General features: G+C 44.7%; 1 protein-coding gene across 1 annotated transcript in view; it reads left to right on the top strand.

Moving 5' to 3' along the window:
- The window catches only part of LOC109911454 (bone morphogenetic protein 1-like), a 115,198-nt gene that overhangs the window by 76,266 nt on the left and 15,652 nt on the right, over positions 1 to 23,280 (top strand). The window contains exons 8-12 of the mRNA XM_048618704.1: positions 859 to 983; positions 15,104 to 15,219; positions 16,758 to 16,860; positions 20,213 to 20,329; positions 22,948 to 23,093. Coding sequence (XP_048474661.1) covers positions 859 to 983; positions 15,104 to 15,219; positions 16,758 to 16,860; positions 20,213 to 20,329; positions 22,948 to 23,093 — 607 coding nt within the window. The remainder of the gene's footprint in view (positions 1 to 858; positions 984 to 15,103; positions 15,220 to 16,757; positions 16,861 to 20,212; positions 20,330 to 22,947; positions 23,094 to 23,280) is intronic.

The following is a 23,280-nucleotide window of genomic DNA, read 5'->3' as shown; positions in this document are numbered from 1 at the left end:
CCTCTGACTCTCTCTCCCCCACTCACATCCTTCAGTTTCCCTCCCCTCCACTCCCATTCCTCAGTCTTCCTCTCTCCCACTTCCATCCCTCAGTCTCTCTCTTGCCCACTCACATCTTTCAGTCTCCCTCTCCCCCACTCCCATCCCCCAGTCTCTTTCCCCTTCACTGCAATCCGTCATCTCTCCCCTCCACTCCCATCCTTCAGTTTCCCGCCCCTCCACTCCTATCCCTCAGACTCCCTCTCCCCCACTCTCATCCCTCAGTCTCCCTCTCCCCCACTCCTATCCCTCAGTCTCCCTCCCCTCCACTCCCATCCCTCAGTCTCCCTCTCCCCCACTCCCATCCCTCAGTCTCTCTCTCCCCACTCACATCCCTCAGTCCCCCTCTCCTTCATTCCCATCCCTCAGTCTCTCTCCCACCCCCAGTTTTTCCCCCACAGTGATCTTTCTTCTGACTTCCTTCAAATCCTTAGTCGCTGCATCCAACTCCCTAAGTCTGTCCCTCCAATACTGCTGCCTGCGGTTTTCTCCTCCTCAATCTGTCTCCCTGCATCTCCCTTCCCTCTATCTTTTCCCTCGACCTCTCGGTGCCTCACTCTCTCTCCCTGTAATTTCCTTCCCACAGTGTATCTCCATCCATCTCCCATCATTCAGTTTTGCTGTCTCCAGCTCCCAAGTGAGTATGATTGCTCCAGATGTACTTCCAGTTTTTTGACAACTGGCAGTCTGAATGACCTAGCCATTCTAACTGGCGTACTGTCCTCTCACGTTCATTCTGTCCATTGCCTAAGGACACAACTGACTCAGTGGGATGGGGTTGGGTTCCATCTGACTAAATGACACGCTTTTTCTCTCCAGGGGGATTTTCCTCGACACTATCCTTCCTCGGTACGACGAGAATGGCGTCCGACCCCCAATAGGACAGCGGACGCGACTAAGCAAGGGAGATATCAGCCAGGCTCGCAAGCTGTACAGATGCCCAGGTAAGATGGGCTGCGGGGTGATTTGAATGTGGAATAACCCATCACGGGGATAGCCTGAGCAGGCATGGCTGACGAAGGACTTGTACTGCCTGAGAGTGTGTTGGAGGCAGATTCAGTGATGACTTTCAAAAGGAAATGATCATTATCTGAAGAGAAACAGTCTGCAGGGTTTGGGGACAGGAAGGCAGGAGAGTGGGACCAGGTGATTTGCTGTTGCGGAGAGCCAGCATAGACACAGCTGTGTGAATTGCCTCTTCCTGAACTGTAACCATTCTGAGATAACAGCTATCACATTTGATCGCTATGGTACCCTCACTTGATCTATACAGCCTTTAGCACAGATCCCTGAGCAGCAGAATGGTCTGCTGATAGTACCAAGGATGATCATTCACGGAGGTAAAGAGGTGAAATAAAAATTGGGGGTGGGGGGTGAAGGGGGAGGGTGTGATTTGAATCTCTGTCCTGACAGCACAAACCCCTCAGTCCACTCGCCCCTTACTGAGCTCTGAGCTGGTCGGCTCCTCACTGCTGTGGTGTAGTTGAGGTGTTCCTACTAACAGAACATGAGATCCTGCTTACAGATGTTGCATGATGCAAACCAGCTGTGGCCTGACATCTCTGGGTGAAACCTGATGCTCAAAAGGTTAGATGGAGGATGCATGCTGAGTTCAGCCTTTGCACACTCTCAATCTGTCAGCTGGCAAAGTGTGTCCTTCTTTTCTCAGAAATTGTCTTCAAATTGCGCGGTTGATGAAGTCTTTCTTATGTGTATGCCCAGGCGGCAGTAAGAGGAATAGAGTCATAACGATATTCATATACATAGACATTTATACATGTGTATAAGGTCACAAAGCATTCAGAGTGCCACTCTGCATCTGGTCTTGGCTCACATTAACACAGTGGGGGGGTTCAAGTTCTGTGATATATCACGCACAACACGCTGAAGAAGTATGGTGTAGCTGAAGGTGCTGTTGGCTGGATGGGATATTAAACTGAGGACCTGTCTGTGAGAGGCCTATTAGAATGAACATTAAAAGCCCCATGCAAGACTTGAAAAAGGAACAAGTTGTTTACCTGGTCTGTTGGCCAACATTCTCTCTCTCTCTTCTCCCTGCTGCCACCAGCCCCCCTGCTAAAAAAAAACCCACCACCCACAAATTTTGACCATTGAAACAAAGATACTGTTTTGGGCGAGCAGTGTGCAAGCTATGTTCAGGTTTCTTCTTGTCTGGGGTCTCCAGGAGGAATAAAGGGAAGACGAAGTTGGGCCATCGAATCCTGATTTGCTGGGAATAGTTTACGAATGTAGGCTTACATAGGACGTACAGCATAGAAACAGGCCATTTGTACCAAGTATTCCCTGCCAGTGTTTATGCTGCACTTGTTCTCCTCCTGTAAATCCACCATCCTAACCCCCCTCCCTCTTATTCTTATCTATCTCTCCCTTAAATACATCGATGTGATTCACTTCAGCAATTCCCTATGGGAACGAGTTCTACATTCTGCACCACTCTCTGGTGAAGAGGTTCCTTCTAGAATTCCCAATTGGATTTCTTGGGGACTATGATATTGGCAGCCTCTGGTTCTGCTCTTTCCCCAACAAGAGGAAACATTTTTTGTATCCACTCCATCAAAAACCTTTTAATCACATCTATTAGGTCACCCCTTGGCCTTCATTTTTGACGAGGGAAAAGCCCCAGTCTATCAATCCTTTCCTGATATCTATACCCACACATTTCTGAATATCAACTATCCAAATCTTTTCTGCACCATTCTCCAGTAACTTGATATCATTTTTATGGTCTGATGGCCAGGGCAGCTTACAGTATCTAAATATGGTCAAATGAAGGTTGTGGCCACTGGTCTGCACCTATTAGATTGTTATGTGTAGTTTTGTGTACAGAAAATAGAGTGAGGACACCTTTCACCTGGTTGTGTAGTCGTAGGTTTGTGTTTAGGTTCAAGGGAAAGCTGAAAGGCTGTGAGGAGCTGTGTCTGCGTGTAGCATAAACACTGGCAGAGTAGTAAGGGCGTGCCCTGCCTGCAACAGTAATAGACTCGCCAACTTTAAGGGCATTCAAATGGTTGTTGGATAAACATATGGATGATAATGGAATAGCGTAGGTTAGATGGGCTTCAGATTGGTTTCACAGGTCGGCACAACATCGAGGGCCGAATTACTGCGCTGTAATGTTCTATGTTCTGCAGATTCATTAAAGGCCATTATGGAGCATTGCGTGGCATTTTGGCATGGTGTCTTTCACCATGTCAAAGTCAGTGAGTCCTTCATTCCTTCCCAAAAATTAGTGCTGCTAAACTAAAACAATTCCTTCAAACTAACAAAACTCTGTTTACCAGTCAGAGGAGCCTATGATTAGACTCATAAAGCAACTATCAGGGGAGACATCTAATATTGTGCCTGGCAGAAGCCCAGCTCTGAATCCAATATTATGACAAGTTTGGTCTTTCAATTACACACACAGACACGTTTCTCATTGTGTAACCGTTGTGAGTTAAATGAAGGTGCAGATCAGGTTTCACAGTATTCCAAAGAAATGCAAGCTCTGATAGATCACAAGCACTGTGAATTTATGCCTCTCTCTGCTGCTTTATCATCCTGCCTACTCAAAGGGGGCAAGTCATCTGTTGACCTGCTGTGGAAATAGTAGCAGTGAAAGAAAATTAGGCTTGAGATTGGTGAAGGGTTAGGGGTTGGGCAGGTCGGGGGCTGAGCATGGAGTTGTGGTGAGGGTTAGCCTGAAGGAGGCAGTGTGGGCTCGGGATTAAGTGGTAGGTTAAGAGTTGGGTTGCATTTGACAGCAGATGTTGGAAATTACTTTCAGTAAGTGCCAGGCTTCGTAGCTTCGATTTTTAGGATTTAAAAATGTTATCAAGGAGTTTGGGGTTTTCAGGGTCTCACCTTTGATCGGTGCATTATATCTTGGTTTTAATACGGATGACATGTTATTTCTGTCACTCCAGTGAAACGCTTTGTGTCCTTTTTCTGTGTAAAAGATACCCATTAAATGTGTGCCATTGTTTAGAGATGATGCGTATTCTGCACAATGCAAGTTAACAGCAAAAAAATTTTGCAACACAAAGATAAAATCTCGCCCTTGAGCTTCATATGATAAACCTTCTGCTCTGGATATTTTGATTGTGTTGTGAGTGAATTGCAGAATCTTCCAGTATGTTAGCAAATATTTTGGAGTAACATTTTATTGATCTTCCGATTTACCTTGACCAATAGCTTTCAGTTACAAAATCCTCATCTTATTAACTCTCATAAATGGTATTGCCATGAATGATACCAGCCACCCGCCATTTCTCTCCCTTCGGGGAAGAAGAGATATATGTTTCAACTAATCTCTGTCTTCTAAAGATCCTTTCACTTTGTCCTTATTATTCTTGGACCCTGTTATCCAAGTGACGTCTGTTTGTTTGGGTTGATTTCAAGGAGTGAGTTTATTGGCTGTACAAAGTGTCGGAAATCAACTGGTTTCAGCTTCAGTTACGCCCAGAGACCAGTGAAGTTCTTCCGTTGTGTGCATGAACCATTCATCACCTAACGTGTCAGCTTGGAGGGAAATCATTGGATGAAATCCCACAGCAGCCACGTCTACTGAACTTTTCAAAAGCAAAATATTTCTGAGAAAGTGTCAGCCTCTCTTTGGGGTATGTTGGGACACCAGCAGTTGAGATGAAGACTTGTGCGTCCTTCTGTTTTGGAATGGGACGTACTCTAATCATCTTTGGCAGAATACGCAACTGTTCATCTCCAAACGCATTCCCCCCCCACCTCCCCCAATATTAATGCAAGACAGATGAGCATTTGTGTTCAATGTGGCTCAGTTTCCAGCTGATCTGTGTTTGGGAGATTGAAGCTGTCTTAAGGAGACGTTAACCCGTTGTCATTGAGAGGATTCTGAAAGAAGAATGTGTTTCAGAGTCCCTAATCGCTTAATCCTTTTGGCTGCAATGAAATTGGCAGTGAGTCGAGAATCTGACTTGTCTCTTGGCAAGCGGGAGCTGAGAAAGCAACTGTAGCTCGAGTTCCTTATATTTATCACAGAAACAAATATCACTGAGCCGTGAACTTCGGGAATGATGTGTCAGCCGAGAAGGTACTTGGTGGCGTGGAGGCATCTGTAAAAATAGCACAGATTCGGCAAGGGCTGGATGCGCATCATGCCCGAGAGGCTTCTTCGAGCAGATCACATCCAGTTTGTGTGGCTCCCAGTGCAATGTGTTAACTATCCAAAGGATTTAACTTAGACAGTCAGTGATGAAACTGCAGGATACATATGTACCTAAATTTGACCCCACTCCATCATATTCTCTGAATAGCCTTCCCTTCATTCCAACATCACTAAAATGATGTGAAGTTCCTCCTGTTCATAGCTGTAATTGTGCAAGTGCAAAATGGGAACATTGCCACTCTCACTAAAACTCCCTTCCCTTCACCTGCAGAGAAAGAATTATATCAGCCCCTCTAAACCCATTTCTCCCAACTTCAGCTTCATTTTGAGTCACCTGTCCAGTTTATTTTGATGCTGGGGATCTATTCAGTATCTTGGGTGATGGAGGGAGGGTGAGAATGAACTTCTTTTAATCGATTTTTCAACACTATGGAATTACGAGAAAGGCAACAATAGGTCAATGTATGGCTGTGTATGTTGGTTAACCAGAACTCTGTAGATTGCATAGTTGTTAAGGGCCAGTGCCCAAATGTGTAATTAAGATGGGGTGAAACTTTAGGACCGCATGCTCCAGGGGAGAAATGGCTGCTGTGGAGCTCTGACTGACAGGCCCACTCCTACTTTCAGCTCCCCAGGGTGCACCACAGTAGAGCTGCCTGTGCTCTGAGAGAAGCATCTGACTGTCATTTGCTGACGACAGAGAGAAGGCTAAGGGCCCTCTACATGTCATGTAGCCAGCACAGATCTGAGAATTTCTGGCTGGCTTAAATTATTGTGTCAGGAGGAACATGAGAAATAGGAGCTGTAGCCATTTAGCCCTTTGATCCTATTCACTATTCAATAAGATTGCAACTGAATAATTTCAACTTGGCCTTCTGGTGACAGCCCCATATAGTTCACAAAAATCCATTGGCTTCCTTGTATTTATTCAGTCACTGATCATCCAGCTGTCTGGTAGAGAATTCAAAACAGTCACAATGCTTGGAATGAACAGTCCTGCCCTGAGAGGTTGACTCCCTATTCTGAGATTATGACCTCCATGTTTTAGATTTCTCAGCCAGGAGATAGGTTTTCCCAGTATCTATCTGCCCTGTCCATACGTTTCAATTAGATCATCTCTTCTAAATACGAGGTAATAGAGATCTGGCCCACTCGCTGTCTTTTCATGAAACATTGCCCTCATCTCAGGACTATTCTAATCACTGTTCAGTGAACTTGCTCAGAAGTAAGTATGTTTTTCTTGTTGTAAGGAAAAACATGAATTTGGTTCCAGATGCTGAAAATAGGCAACCTGATCCAGTCCAATCACTGGTATTTTTATCTGTAAAAGAATATGATCACACATTCCTCATAAGTACAGATTTTACTTGGTATTGGGAAAGCTGTGCATTGTGCGGTCAAAATTAAGTCGTTTGTGCGCAGATTGCTGCCCACTGTGTGCTTTGTTTGAAACAAAACTGTTTAGAGTTATGGAGCAAGTAGGTGTATACCCAGTAAGTGATTGCCTCCATGTTTGCTGTAAGTACTACACTGTGTCTTTATTATTTCACATTCACAGCCTACATTAACAGCAAATGGCATTGCATATCTAAAAAAAACCATGCAAATGAGTGCTTAGAACAAGCCACAGACCATCACAGCCAGGTCCACACAGGGAACAGCAACCAAAACACTGTTGTTTGCATTAACAGCTGGCTGTACATTTTATGATTTGGATCGAGTGTGATAAGAATCACAGTGTAAGAAAATGGGCAGTTTTTAAAAAAATGTTTTGTACTGTAATAATCGGGCTCTGCCCAAAAGGATGGCAGGAATGGATTGAATAGTAACCCACAAATGAAAGTTGGATAAATATTTGACCATGGGATGAATAGTTGCAAGGTTATTGGGAAATTTACCAGAGGGAAGAGTGGGTTACTTCGAATAAAAGTTTGCCACAGGCATGATGTGAGGTATTGCATTCTGGTAAGGCAAAGCAGGGAAGGACTTATATACTTAATGATGGGGTCCTGGGGAACAAAGAGACCTTGGAGTGCAGGTTCATAATTCATGGAAGGTGGAGTCACAGATAGACAGGGTAGTGAAGAAAGAATTTGGTACGCTTGCCTTCATTGGTCAGTGCATTGAGTATGGGAGTTGGGAGGTCATGTTGCAGCTGTACGGGACACTGATTAGGCCACTAATATTGCATTCAATTCTGGTCTCCCTGCTGTAGGACAGATGTTGTTAAACTTGAAAGGGTTCAGAAGAGATTTACAAGCATGTTGCCAGGGTTGGAGGGTTTGAGCTATAGGGAAAGGCTGAGGGTATTTTCCCTGGAGTGTCAGAGGATGCGTGGTGACCTTATAGAGGTTTATAACATCATGAGGAGCATAGATAGGATGAATAGTCAAAGTCTTTTTCCATTTCCAAAACTAGAGGGCATAGGTTCAAGGTGAGAGGGGAAAGATTTAAAAAGGACCAAGGTTAATTTTTTCATACAGAGGGTCATGCGTGTATGGAATGAGCTGCCAGAGGAAGTGGTGGAGGCTGGTATAATTCCAACATTTAAAAGGCATCTGTACGGGTACATTAATAGGAAAGGTTTGGAGGGATATGGGCCAAATGCTGGCAAATAGGACTAGATTAATTTAGGATATCTGGTCGGTATGGGTGATTTGGACTGAAGGGTTTGTTTCTGTTCCGAACAATAACCGTGACTATAAATAATCTCCTTCTGCGTTGTAAGGTTTTCTAAGTGCTTTTGCAGTAGGCACTCAGTACGTATCCACTGGAATGTGTGTGCAAGCTGTGTGCTGCAATTCAGCTCACCACGGCTGTATGTCTTGTGGGACTGGCTGTACCTTGGTCATATATCCTTTCACCATTGTGAGGATAAAGCAGACACTTTGGATATTAATCTTCATTTAAAGGAGCAGCCATGTTCCGTTATGGCACTTAAAAGTACAAAGTTGTGTTTTTCTTCTTACATGTTATGAGCACTGATCTTTAGACAAAGAGCTTTCAGGCTGCTTTCTCTGTTACCTGATGCCAGTTCAAACCAGTTCATTGTCTGTCCCATTCCAGAAACTGAAACCCGAAGCTTGCATGGTAAAATGGGGACTTGCTCCCTGTTAGAAGCTAGGTTGACCTCCCTCAACCTGATTATATGTACATTTTGCTGTTCCTGAAAGAGGTCATCGACTGGAAAGATCTGTTGGTCTTTCCAATGTGTTTTTCATTTCTTGATCCCATTCAGCTGACTCAGCAATGAATGCCTGCAGGGAGAAGCACAGCAGCAAAGGCTGACATTGACCCAGTTTTGTTATTAGGATTGTTTATTCGGTGAGAGGTTAATAAGCGACTGGCTGATATCCCCTCCCGCCCTTTGCAAATTGCCCTTCATTAAGTTTACGGTGTTCTGCAGAAGGCAACAGGATAAGCCGAGTGCCAAGTTTTGCTCATGAGGGGCTGGCTCCACAAGTCCTTCCTCCTTGTTGGAACCGCGTTATTTAATATAGGCCTTGACAACGTGTCTTTGTGTAAATTAAAGAGGGCCTGTGTGGTCATTGCAATTATGAGTCAGTCAATATGTGCATTTTGCTGTGCAGTGACGAAGGGTCCAATTTGCTTTGTGCTGGGGGAGTGGGATGTGGGGTGTGTGGTTTCCTGAGAACAAGGACATGATTCCTGTCCTGTGAAGGGAGGAAGGCAGAATCTCAGATGAAGAGTTCACCCTCAAGGGGGAGAGAGGCATTATGGAACAGAGCAAGGCTATTTATACTTTGGCATCAGAGATTCAGGGCTGTGGTGAATGTGGCGTGCTTTCCAATTATCAGAACAAGCCATAAGTACAGAAAGTAATCAGTAAAGCTGATGGAATGCTGGCTGTGATATCTAGGAGACTTGGATCTGAGGTAGGAGATGTTATCCTTCAGCTATCTTTCTCCACAGGCTGTTCCTCAGATCTGAGGCTGATCTGCTTCCACTTCAAATTTGGAATTTCTGTGATGGCTGATGAGTCTAATCTGCAGGATCTGCCTCATGTCGGGCAGGAAGGTGGTGCTTGGAGGGTCAGGTAGATTGGATTGTTCAGAGATTTATGTGTGCTCCCTCCGGCCTGGACTTTTCTCTGCATGTCTGCGACAAAGTCTTTCGATGTGCTTTCTGTCTTCCCCGATGAGCCATCTCCATTTCATTTGGAGGGATCTCTCAGGAGTTCTCAGGAGTGCTTGAGCGCTTCGGGGAGGCTTTGAGGCCAGCCTCTGCTGAGTCCCAAATGGGGAAGTTGCTTCAGGGCTGGTGTTGGACCAATGAACAAAGTGTCCCGTGCAGCAGAGTTGGATTTGAGTGCCTAGTGCCTCTATGCTGGGCACATGGGCTTGGAATGTTGGAAGAGTGGAGTCAAGGCAACAAGGAGATCAGCCATAATCTTATCGAATGGTGGAGCAGACTCGAGGAGCTGAAACAACAAGGTGCAGGGCTGGATGAACACAGCAGGCCAAGCAGCATCATAGGAGCAGAAAGCCTACTCTGGCTGTGCATTCTTGTGTTGCATGTCTTGCATTGATGGCCTCTAGTTTTACTCTTCCCCAGAAGTAGAATGTGGTATGGTGGCTCAGTGATTAGTGCTGCTGCCTCACAGTGCCAGGGATCCAGGTTCAATTTCAGCTTTGGCTGACTGTGTGGAGTCGCATGTTCTCCCTGTTCTGGTTGCATGCTCTGGTTTCCTCCCACAGTCCAAAGATGTGCAGTTTAGATGGATTGGCAATGCTATTTTGCCCAGGGGTGTGCAGGCTAGGTGGAATTGCCTTGCGAAATGCGGGGTTACGGGGACAGGGCGAGGAACTAGTCTTGGTGGGATGCTCTTGGAGGGTCAGTGTGGACTCGAGGGACTGAATGGCTTCTTTTCACACTGTAAGGACTCTATGATTCAAAGCAACATTCTCCCTGTGTCCGCTTGATCTGTAGAATACTGTCAGCATCAGTTCAAGAACTAGCCTGGCAAGACTCGTTCGGGGAGCAGATAAGGAATTGGGCAAAATTTCTCCAAAAGTCCCTTGAGCACTTCAGACACTTTATCTTATCATTTCAGATTTCCAGTATTTCTGTTTCTATCTCTGTCAGCTGAGCTGTTGCAAACTGCTGCCATATTCTCTGGAAATTAGGATTTATGTAATCCAGAGCAATTTTGTTTCTACATCCATAATGTGCAGTTCTGTTCAATCTATATCCCCCTAAATTCTGACATGGTATTCCTTGGAGTGTCGGGCTGGAATCAGGAATGCTGCATCCCAGCTGCCAGGATGGGGTGAGCTGTTTGCTCATGTGCTCGCCAGATGCTTGGCTCAGCCAGATGCTGTCGGGTTGTCAAATATTTGGCTGCTTGCACATTCTTCAGAGGGAGCAGAGCTCTGTGGAAACTGCAATCTAAGCACTTTTCAGCCTTATTTTTAATATTGCTGCTGCCATCCATCAGAAGAAAAGCTATTGTTTTCTTCACATTCCAGACCCACGGACTCTGTACTATCCTTGCCGACATTATTTGCCCTCAGTTGATTAAAGAATACAATACCACAGGGCGAGCTTTCTCTGCTGCTGGAATGCTTATTCAGCGAACCGGTCCAAACTGGAAAGAAAAGTTTGATTTCTTTTTGTGCAGCTTTCCCCACTGAAGAGTGTGATGCATTGAAGGTGAGGGATTGGGCTGGTCTTTCGAGATGAACAGCAGTATTTAAGGGGTGGCCACCCTTGACCGGTGTAACCAACAAGTTAGATCATCTTGGGGGAGATGTGGCAATGTCACAGGACGAGGAATCCGGAGGCTCGGGGACACCGGGTTCAAATCCCACAACGTCAGCTAGTGGAGTTTAAATTCAGTGGATTTTTTTGAATTAATCCACGTGGCTTTGGAGGCTGGGCCAGCATTTATTGCCCAAATGTAGTTGCCCTTGAGAATGTGGTGATGATCTACCTTCTTGAACCGCTGCAGCCCATGCGGTGTAGGTAGACCCACATTTTCATTTGGGAGTTACAGGATTTTGACCCAGCGACGCTGAAGGGATGCTGAAGGTGACTTTTGAAGTAACTGAAGAATCTGGGGTTGTGAGCCAGTCACAGTGATGGTGATAACTGTCATGACAACCATGACAACTATCATTGATTTGTCATAGAAACTCATCTGGTTCTCTAATGGCCTTTTGGGAAGGAATCTGCCATCTTTACCCAGTCTGGCCAACATCTGATTCCAGACCCACGGCAATGTGGTTGGCTCTTAACTGCCCTCTGAAATGGCCAAGCAAGTCACACAGTTGAATGGAAATTGGAGATTGAAAACAAATGCTGGCTCAGCCATGAACGCTCTAATTCCTGTGAAAACATTTGTTGCCTTCCTGCCTCAGAGTTAAACCCTTGATGGGTCACCCATGGATATTGTCTTGCCCTCCCCATCCATTGCTATTCTGTAGATGAGTGTGGAAATCACCCCGCTTCACCCACAGAGCACTGTGTATGCCTTGCACCTAGATCAACAAAACTGTGTTTGCTTTGTAGCATTGGAAAGCAGCAAACAATGTAGCATCGCAGCCTGGGCACACTTGGCATCAGTCACTTTGAGTTCAGTCCAGCCAGCTCATTCATGAATGACACACGCTATGTGAGTGCAAAGCCAGTACTTCAGCTGAGGAAGTGCCATGGAGCCAACGCAGGGGAAGAAACAGACAGAAAATCCACCAACGGCACACCAGCTCTCGGCACCAGTTTTGTTACTTTTTGCATGCCCCATCTTCATGCACTTTGGCCCTACAGGACACAGTCTTCTATCATGCAGTTGCTACTGTCTTCCACCCTTCCTTTTGTCCTTGTCCCACCTGCCGCTGTTTAACAGGGAGAGTGAATTCCTCATCATTACTGAAGCAGACAGTGGTGCTCACTGTGACAAACAGTTCATCATCACTCACTGTATAAATGCACATCACCTGTAAGTTCAGGAGGTCATAGGCACTGTACCCTTACATTTTAACTGTAATGAAGCACTAATGTATTGGTTTTACAAACAGACAGTAATCCATAGAAAGAGCATTCGATTCCCTGCCATGATAATCTGTGAGATTTTAGTTCAGCTTCAGAATCGATCTGGAATAGAGAGCTGGTACATTGCAATTGCAAAGCTGGTGCGTTAAAATTGGGAGCCTGCAATGGTGAATTTAAGGGAAAATTGGACAAGTCCTTGAGAGTGAAAGGAGCAGAAGGGTATGCTGATAGGGTGAGGTGAAGAAGGGTAGGAGCAGGCTAATTTTTTATTTGTTCATAAGATGTGGGCATGCTCGTAAGACCACTATTTATTGACCACCCCGAGTGCCCTGGAGAAGGTGGCCATGAGCCTGCCTTCTTGAACCGCTGCAGTCCATATGCTGTGGGTAAACCCACAATGCTGTTAGGGAGGGAGATCCAAGAGTTTGACCCAGCAGCACTGAAGGAACGGCAGTATGTTTTCCAGTCGGGATAGTATGTGGCTTAGAAAGGAATTTGCAAGGAGTGCTTTTCCCATATATCTGCTGTCTATGTCCCTCTAGGTCATAAAGAATGCTATCAAAGGCCTGATAAGTTACTGAGATAACAAGGTGTAGAGCTGGATGAACACAGCAGGTCAAGCAGCATCAGAGGAACAGGAAAGCTGACGTTTTGGGTCTGGACTCTTCTTCAGAGTCTTTTCCTGAAGAAGGGTCCAGACCCGAAACGTCAGCCTTCCTGCTCCTCTGATGCTGCTTGGCCTGCTGTGTTCATTCAGCTCTAGACCTTGTTATCTCAGATTCTCCAGCATCGGCAGTTCCTACTATCCCTGATAAGTTACTGTAGTGCATCTTGTAGATGACACACACTGCTGGCACTGGTTTGAGTGGGGGGGTGGGTGGGGTTTGTTGTGAATGTTGAAGGTGGCAAATATGTTGTAGAATAAGAAGGCTGTTTTTGCCTGGTGATGTCGAGCTTCTTCAGTGTTGCTAAAGTTGCACTCACCCAGGTAAATGGGAAGTATTCCATCACACTCCACATTTGTGCCTTGTCAATGATGGAAATGTTTTATTGAGACAGGAGCTGAGTTAGCCACTGCAGAATTCCCAGTCCCAATCTGCTTTTGTGGCTACAGTATTTGTACACTTGGTTCAGTGCAGTTTTTGATCAACGACAACCCCCAGGACATTGACAACCGGAGCTTAATTAGTGGTAGTTCCTTTGGATGTTAAACGGTAGATGCTTAGATTCTCTCCTGTTAGAGATGGTCATTACCTGGCACTGGTATGACTCAAATGTGACTTGCCACTTATCAGCTTGAGCCTGAATGGCCTGTTTCTGTGCTGTCCAGTCTAAGCAATTCAGAGTTTAAAACCGAGTAGAAATCTGATGTCCTTAACTAGTCTGGTCTGCATGTGACTCTAGACCGGCTAGCTGCTGAGGAGGACCAGAAAATCATGTTCTATTGGCAACTCTTCAAGGCGATTAGGATACAAGATTACAAACGAGGAACAAGAGTTGGCCACTCGGATGGGTAATAAATGTTGGCCTTGCCAGCAATCCTAGTTTCAGGAGAATTAACATAATGGAAATATCAAAGTCTTAGGAAGGAAGAGGAAAATTGCACAGAAAAAAAAACTCAAAGATGGTTTGTTTGTTGACTGTTAAGTAATTGGTGAGGTTGATTAGAACAAGGCTGTGTGGTGTCTGGAAGTGCACTTGGCTGTGTATAGCTCAGTGTTATTGAATCTAATGTGGTTTGAGGCTGCTGTGAGGAGACATGACACGATTGTGATGTGGGTCAGAGGGTGTGGGTTCATTCCTTCTCGGACAACTGGGGGGGCAACTTTTCAGTAAAACCGTGAGGTGATTGAGCACTTCCAAAGTTTGCACCAAAAGAACTTCAGGGGAGAGAGGAAAGCCGCTGCCTTTAGGTGGCATCTTTTACTATCTCAGGGCATTGCACAGCAATTTACAACCAAAGGAGTATTTTTGAAGTGTACTCACTGTCATAATGTTGGAAACAAAGTGGAAATTTATGTACAGGGTGATTCCACAAATAGCAAGATGCTACTTACCAGATAAACAGCTTTGATGTTGGCAGGATAAATATTGGCCAGGACACCAGGGAGTACTCCCATTGTGATCATTTACCCCTACCCAAGAGGGAAAAAAGGCGGCCTCGGTTTAATGTCTCATCCGCAAAGACAATGCTGTTGAGGGTGCAGTGCTCCCTCAGTACCAGAATCCACTGTACAAATCATAAGGACGTACTTCAACATGTTTAAGAATTCATTGCAACAATTAAAAGGGGACTGGCATCCATTAGTATTCAGTGCAGTCTCAGACTGATGCAGTAGTACTGTCCCAGTCTCTGGGCTGGAAGGTCTGGGTTCAAATCCCAGCTGCCTCGGAGTTGTGCCCCAACATGACCAAACAGCTCGATTTACACAAACAAACCATTCTATCTGTTTCTGCCTCAGAGCTTCTGACCCTCAAACCTCATCCTCACTGAAGGTCATGACCTACAGTTTGGAAAGCCCTGCTGTAGTGCAACTGACTCACACCAACTCCCAAAGTCTCTGGCTGTATCAGAGCTGAGATTGAATCTGTTGGTGGAGGAATTATGCAGTTTCCCATTTTGATTTGTTTTCTGTGAAATTAAGTCCTCTATAGAGCCACTCCCTTTTATATGTGGGATATAAACATGGCGTGCTTAAGTTTGTGCACCAGGCAGGACAATCTTGTGGATCCAGATCAGCAGAAGATTTATTCAAGTCACAAACTACACAAAGAATCAATTCTTAAGACAATGTCTTTGTCTTTTAATTCTTGTACAGTTGATCTGATTGAAACATTACTGTTTGATCAAAAGTAGATGGTTTCCATACTTATGAATGATATTAAGTTCTTTTTGTTGTGTTTCAACAGCCTGTGGGGAAACACTTCAAGACTCCATGGGGAACTTCTCATCTCCCGGCTTCCCAAATGGCTATTCATCTTTTACACACTGCATTTGGAGGATTTCCGTTACTCCCGGAGAGAAGGTGCGAGTCTTCAAACCTCGTACAATAGGAAAAGTTACTCACAAACCACCCAAACCCATTCAAACTCCTCCCCCCAACGCATTCAGAGACCACCACCCAAACCCCTTCACAAGCCACCCCAATACCTTTCAAACTCCTGCCTCCCAAATCCATTGACGAACCACCCTAAACCCATTCACAAACCACCACCCGAGCTCATTCAAACTTCTCCCCCAACAAACCCCACCCTGTTCACAAACTAGCCTGAACCTATTAACCCATTCAAACCATTCACAAACTATGCCCCTCACCCCCGGAACCATTGCCCTTGTTCCTGGGGCTAGTGTGAAACTGGTTGTGTCTGAAATAGGGTTAAAGTGATGTCCCTCCCTTCAATAGATGCCACTCCCCTGAGGTGATTCATTTCAATGAGCCATAACCAGCATTTATTCCCGATACGGGGCTGGAATGGACAGCTCCATTCATGAGGTCATCTGTGGGAATGATGCCTCATAACCCTCAAAGTTTCTCACAAGCTGGTGGGTGGAACAGGAAAAAGAACAGGAAATTATTGACGTAATGGGAAACCGCTTTATCTTCTCACCCCTGGGACCATGGCTTTGTATCCAGATGTCCCGCCAATAGCGTAGAAGTTTCTTGTCTCAAAACATGTAACATGGTAAAAGAAAAATCAAAACCTCCCAATCGTACTAAGCGTGGCAGCAGTTGACTACATCAGGGCATGGATAGTTTAGCAGAATTGACAATATGGAATAGGTGATGGAATTTAATCCAGACAAGTGTGAAGCAGTGCATTTTGGCAGAAGTGATAAGGAGAGGCTGTGCAGACTTAAAGGCATAGACATTGGAGAACAACTCTGCAGGCTGGTTTAGAGGCACAGTCTGTCTCCCCGGGCTTTAGCATAGGCTATCACCATCCCACTCATCACTCACCCTTAAACAAAGCACTAACGTAGCCCACCTTCGGAATCCATGTTTGTTTTAATTTAGAGCAATATATACCCAGAGACAGGGTACTGCAAAATGGTGCCACCTCTCTCTCGCTCACTAAGCTGCCTGTGTTATCCTGGTCAGCTTTCGAACTGGAAGGCCTTCTTTCGTCCCCTGGGCTTGGTGAGCCTTGCAGGGCAGTGAGGCTGCCTTCTGGTCACTAATTGGGAAAAGCTGCAGGAAGGTGACCATTTATCCTCACGCAATGCGGGCTGCTGGTGACAGTCCTGGCTGGCAACCAGCCTATAATGTGACCCATTGTGGGTTAGATGCAGTAATGCTTTCAAGCGCATTGAAAAGAGATTGAGTTTGTACAGTGCTGTGAAGCATACAGCAACAAAAAAGAAGCCTATATTAAGCCTCCTTTCTTTTTTATTGAGTTAGCAATTTAACGTAGGTCAGAAGTGATGTACGATGTGGCTGCTGGCTTGCTTTTAACTGTTTCATAATACCCCTCAAAATCAAAATCAATTCAAATGAGTGTAAAAATCTCTATTTTCAAGTTGGGGACTGTTCCTATCATGACCTTACCTCATTTCTTTTTTAAGATTATTCTAAACTTCACGGCAATGGACACGTTCAGGAGCCGGCTGTGCTGGTACGATTATGTTGAAGTGCGAGATGGATACTGGAAGAAAGCCCCATTGCGTGGTAGGAATGATCAGACTCCTGGCTTTCACTCAATTGTGACCTGCTTTGCCTTTCACCTCTATCACGTCTGTTCTTGTTCTGTTTTCTCTCTTTCAATATACTTGTCCTTGCACGTTCTTTATTCTCCCTCGGTGCACTCTAGTGGGGAACTATCTCACATCGCTGAGGCTGAGGATGGTTGCAAAGTGTTAATGTTACTGAGCTGGCAATCCATAGGCTGGGCTAAGGTTGTGGAGGCAAGAGTTCAAATCCCTTCAAGGCTGCTTAGGAGAATTTACACTCAATTGATTAATAAATGAAGAATCAAATGGTAATCTCATTAATAAGATACTGAATTGTTGTAAACACCCAGTTGCTTCAGCGGAGGAATCTGCTGTTCTTACCCAGTCTGGCGTATATGTGACTCCAGATCCACAGCAATGTGGTTGACTCTTAACTGCCCTCTGAAACTTAGGCCACTTAAATGGCTCCTAACCACCTCCCAGGGGCAATTCAGGATGGGTTGTAAATGTTAGTCTAGCCAGCAACCCCCACGTAGATTTAAAAAAACTCAGTTCTTTAAAACCCATGCTCATCAAAATCTCTGCTCCTCCTTGAATTAATATCGCAACCCATGGGCAGTTGACAACTTGAGATACATCATAAATGGAGGTATAACAGACAGCTTTTGGTATCTTTGCCACAGCTGGGTGATGTGAGTGAGATTTCTTAGCAATATGTAGCTTTGGGTTCAGTCACAGTGTTTAGCACCCAGTTTCTGTGTTTAAAATCTGCTCAGCTATTTTTTTCATTTTCTAGTGCACCTGCCAGTGCAACGTTTAGAGATAAACTGGCATGTGCCCTGTTTGGCACAGGACTGCAGGCTGGCAGCCAGTGTACAGATAGATCTGTCAGTAGTACTGATCTCTGTCTGTAAACTTTATTATCTAGAAATGCTGTAATCCTCATGCTGAATATACTCGTGTAATTCTGTATAGTCATGAGCCCTGCATTTTGTCTTGGAACCAGTGGAGGAATGGGCAATATATGTCCAAGTCCAAGAGAGATTGAGGAGGCTGTGACTGTACTCTCTAGTGTTTAGAAGAATGAGAGGTGATCACCTTGAAGCATTCAGAATTCTTACATAGTTGAACAGGGTAGGTGCAGGATGGATATTTCTTCCTGGCTAAGTAAGGGGTGCTGTGCAGCCCAGACCCAGGAAACACAGTCTTACAATAAGAGGTTGGCTATTTTGGACTGAGATCAGGGGGAATTGCTTCACTCAGAGGGTGGTGAATCTTTGGAATTCTCTACCCCAAAGGGCTGTGGATGTTCCATCATTGAGTATGTTCAAAACTGAGATTAATAGATTTTTACATATTAAATATATCAGGGGATATGGAATAAGTGCAGGAAAATGGCATTGAGGTAGGTCAGCCATGACCCAGTTGAATGACAGAATAGGCTTGATGGACTGAATAGCCTCCTCCTGTTCCCGTTTCCCATATTCCTAATTTGGCAAGATGTGACTTAGGGTGATGATGTTCCCGTATGCCTGTTTCCCTGATTATCTTGGGGTGTGGTGTGGCGGGTGGGGATTGTTCGTGGGTATCAATCCAAATCACCAGTCACTCCTGTCAGTCCCTGACAAGGATCAGCTGTGAGGCTGACACTCCTTCTTGCTCGCACTTTGATTAGACAAAGCATTTGTTTCTTGGTATTTCAAAGCCCAGGCCCAGGTATCAAGAGCACAGCAAGGTGGCGATTGAGGCTGGGTAACCCAGCTTGCACTACTTAGGTAATACTGAGTGGAGGTGGTGGAAACCTGTGAAATGTTGGATAAAAGAGACAGTAATTGAGTGGAACTGATGTTCTAAATGCCTTTGTACCCTCAGAGCTTGTTACTACAAATTGCCTGTGAATTTGAGTGGGTGTTCATGCCACAGGTTATGACTATGCTCCCATCTGGTTTAGAGGGATAGTTTGACGTTTTAATAGTGTGGCAGTGAATAATCTCCTGGCAACCTTTCAACCTACTTGTCCAGGCCCCTTTGCTGAAGTCAAAAGGCTGGCAGCCAGAATGAACATTGACATCCCATGAGCTGTGGAGGGGTCAGCAAGTTAGAGCTTCTGTGGCTGAGTACAGCATTAGGGTGATCTGAGAATTGTGAGACCAAACAATTTGGCCAGAAGCCATACCTCAGCAGGAGACAGCACTCGGGGTTGTTAGGTTTGGAGGGAAGATATTTGTTGGCTTTTTACCTTCTATAACATTGAGACGCCTATAATTAATATGATAGCTTCATGTTTCAAATTCCGTTTTAAATCCCAGCTGAATTAATTTCTTGTCCTTTTATGACAATGAAATTGCTTCTCTGTCTATGTCTGATTATCTGGCACAGCAGCAGCACTCCTGTGTTGAGACTTGTTTAACTGTCTCTGCATGTTCGTTTTGGCCTCATCTTTGCTAGAAGCAGCCTCTGTCTTTTATTGTTGTTGCTATGTGTTTTTCCTTTGACTCCTCTTCCAATATCCCTCCCTACAGTTTCAGAATTCCGAATCTTGTACCATCAGCATTTGCTGTGGTAAGATGCATCCCTGCATGAGATGGTAGCTCAAGACCCTACTCTTTCTTCCTGGATTGATTTGTCAAATAGATAATAAAGATCAAAGATTTCCCTGGGTCAATGTTTTCATCCAACATCAAAATCATTAGAGCTTACAAAAGAGCAGGAGGCGACTCCTGCGTGTGTGCTGGCCAACAATATACCATCCAACCTTATTCCTCTTTGGACTTATGGTACTCAATGCTTCGCAAATTGTGAAAATTTAAAAATGTTCCTAAATGTGTTGAGAGTCCCTGCCTTGACCGCCCTTTCATGCGGTGAGTTTCAGACCATCATGTTACTCTTCATGTAATAAAAGTGTTTCCCTCGAATTGTCAGCTACCTCTTGATTTAAAGTTACACCAGCGGTTTATGGACTCCTCAATCAAGGGGAATAGAGCCTTCCTATCCACTCTATCTGGACTTTTGAATATTTTTATACATTACCCTCAGTCTCGTCTGTTTCAAAAAAATAGTTCCAGCCTATTCAATCTGCCTATAACTAAAATTCTCCAGCCAAAACAACGTCCTTGTAAATCTCTTCTGTACTATCTCTCGTAATTATTCTTTCCTACGATGCAGTAACCAGAGCTGTACTCAGTCCTCCAGCTGTGACGTTCAGCAATTCCATTAACAACTTGAGAATTCACAGAGAAATTGAGGGAAACATTGTTTATGAGTTCAATGCAATGACAGCCTGTGTGGTGTTTTTGTGCTTGTGGTTAACCCAGTCACTCAAGTGCGTGTTTCTCTCCTTCCCTCTTCAGGCAGATTCTGCGGAGATAAAATTCCTTCCTCTCTCATCTCAACGGATAGCCGGCTGTGGATTGAGTTCCGTAGCAGCAGCAGCTGGGTTGGCAAAGGATTCTCTGCCATGTATGAAGGTAATCATGGATGTTCTTTCTTCCCTACTTAGCTGGTTTCTGTAGGAACTGAGAAGAAAGTGAGACTTATCTCCACTCCCCAAAGGGGATATTCAAGGGTTGCTGGACATCCTTGCTTTACTGTGGGAAGAAGTTTTGTGTGGAGCAAACATTGGCATTGGACCATTCAGGCCAAAACACCTGTTTTGGGATAACCAAATCGATAGGCACTCTCCTACCTGTTAAAAGGGGGAACTATGTTGATCTGGCAACCTCCTGAATGTTTGGGTGATATTGATGTGCCATCCCATTTACCTGCTCTTTTAGTTCCCAGAATCCCAGCAATGGCTACCCAGGGATGGTGTGGTTGCAGTGTGGTGATACACAAGGAGGTGTTCCAGCTGGGCACTCAAAGCTGTAAACACCATTTCCTGTAGCAACCACCAATTCACTGGCACTTCACAAGAGTACTGAGGCATATGGCTGCAAGAAGCTGGTGGCATAATGGTAATGTCATTGGGCTTGTAACCCAGAGCCCAGACTCATGCACTTGGAGCATGGGTTCAGATCCCACAATGGCAACTGGTGGAATTTAATTTCACTTAATAAGACTGGAATGAAAAGCCTATATCCTGAAAATAAAATGACTTAACAATCCTTGCAGCTCAAGGGCAACCTTTTTTTTATTGTTTCATGTTATTGTCAAGGTTAGCATTTGCTGCCTGTCCATAATTACCCTTGAGATGGACAGTAAATGTTACCCTAGAAAATAACACCAACATCTCATGAAAGAATACGTAGAAAGAATCTACTTCGTTCCCGAGTACCTGAGAGGCAACAGCAGAATGTGGATCACTGTTATACTTTCAGTGGACTGTTCAAAGTCAGCCATTTGCAAAGAATAAACATCCAAGTTTTTATTCCAAAGAGGCATGGAGAAGGTTTATTAGGAAGGGAATAGACAAGTGCTAGTGCAGAGTGAGAGAATCAAACTAACTTCATACACAGGAGGAAAATCACTAGGAGTTTTATTTCCTGTGCGGTCCAAGTAGCTCAATGCCAGATGGGGTAGGAATGTGTCTGTGTGGTACAAATCCCAGGAAATAATGGAACAATTCTGCACTTTTCCAAAGGGTTTACTTATTAGTTTGCTGCTCTGTTCTTTGCACAGGCTATTAAAAAGAGTGCTGTTAATTTTAAAAAGCCTTTCTCGTTTTATTTCTCTCACTAATTGAGTCTTTCTGAAAGTCCGGGAGTGTTTAACGAAGATGATGTGCTGAGGGCAAAAACTTGCATATAGTTAGCCTCTATTGCATACAGTGCTGACTCTGCAGTAATCTCCAAATTTAACAGGAGGAGGCCATTCAGCCCTCAAGCCTGTCCCACAATTCAGCTCGATCATGGTTCATTTACATCTCACATCCATTTACCTGCTTTTGTGAAAATAGTTCCCCTCCAAGCCACTCACCATCCTGACCTGAAATATGTCGCCATTAGTTCAATGTCGCTGAATCAGAATCTTGGCATTCCCTCCCTCTTGGTACTGTGGGCCTGTGGGCCTATATCACATGACCTGCAGCAGTTCAAGAAGGCATGTTCACCACCACCTTCTCAAAGGCAACTTGGAATAGGCAATAAATGCTGGCCCAGCCAGTGTCACCCATATCCCAGGAATGAATAAAAAAAAATCAATCTCATATTTCACACCTTCATTTGACTGAGCCTCAACGTGTCAATGTGGTACAAATCCCAGGAAATAATGGAACAATTCTGGACTTTCCAAAGGGTTTAATTATTAGTTTGGAGGAGTGGGAGAGTTTGAGAAAGAGACCAAGAGATTGAATGGTGGAAGGGTTTAGCGAGGGAATCTCAGAGCTTGAGACCCAGGTAGCTGAAATCATGGTTGCTAATAGTAAAGCTTTTAAAATCAGGTAGCGCTCTCAATACCAGAATTTTGGGAAGAGAGAAAGGAGCATGGGGCCTGGAAGAGGAGGTTGTTGAAACAGAGAGGGATAATGGCCAAGGAGAATATGGAAGTTGAAACTGGATTGAGATTTTATGGACCAAATGGCCTCTTCTTGTGCCTTAATGACTTTGCAATCCCAGATCAGGGAAACCGCGAGCCAATTGAATAAAATAGGACAAGACGTTGTGACCAGTTGTTTAGATTTCCATTTGTGCTTTGAGTTAGTGAGCTGTTGTCCCAGAAAGGTGGTGTTGTCTGTTGCCCTTAGTGCTGGAATAGTTGCCTCAGTGCCTAAGGCTGAACACCAGACAATTTTCCACCTTCCTCCCTGTTCTCCTGGAGGGCCTGGGTAACACCAGGTCATCGGACTTCAATCTGCCTCCTTACCTAAGCCAAAATAGTGTTGTTCGTTATGGGTGTGTTATTTAATAAGTCCATCCAGTATTCCTCATTCAGCACTTAGCAGGAGGGGCTACTGCTGTAATCAAAAAGTAGGAATCCCAACTAACCTTTGGCAGGGGCGGATGTCATACTTCAGCAGTTTAGCACTTTCTTGTCCATCTGTCACTCAGTGTTCATTTGATCTCTCTGTAATGATTAATTATAGTGGCCGAGCAAAACCGCAGCAGAAATCGTGCTGAGTGTGCTATATTTCTTTCTGTTTAAACTTCAGCCATTTGTGGTGGGGATATCAACAAGGATCTCGGGCAGATACAGTCTCCAAATTACCCTGATGACTACAGGCCATCAAAAATCTGCATTTGGAGGATAAGAGTTTCCGACAGCTTTCATGTGGGGCTTACCTTTCAATCATTTGAGGTAGGCTTCAATTTTCAAAGTCAGGTTATTCCACTTCTCACACTGTGTCATCAGCGTGGCTAGATAAGTTATTGGTTATCACAGCGATTCACTCAGAATTTGACATTTTCGCTGATTTCCATGTTGCCTTTATAAATGCTACTTTATTAAGCTTAATGTGACACACGGTGAGTGTAGAGGGTGTGCC

The sequence above is a fragment of the Rhincodon typus genome, chromosome 40, assembly GCF_021869965.1.
Source record: "Rhincodon typus isolate 14 chromosome 40, sRhiTyp1.1, whole genome shotgun sequence".
Lineage (NCBI taxonomy): Eukaryota > Metazoa > Chordata > Chondrichthyes > Orectolobiformes > Rhincodontidae > Rhincodon > Rhincodon typus.
This window is presented reverse-complemented; position numbering and strand designations above follow the sequence as displayed.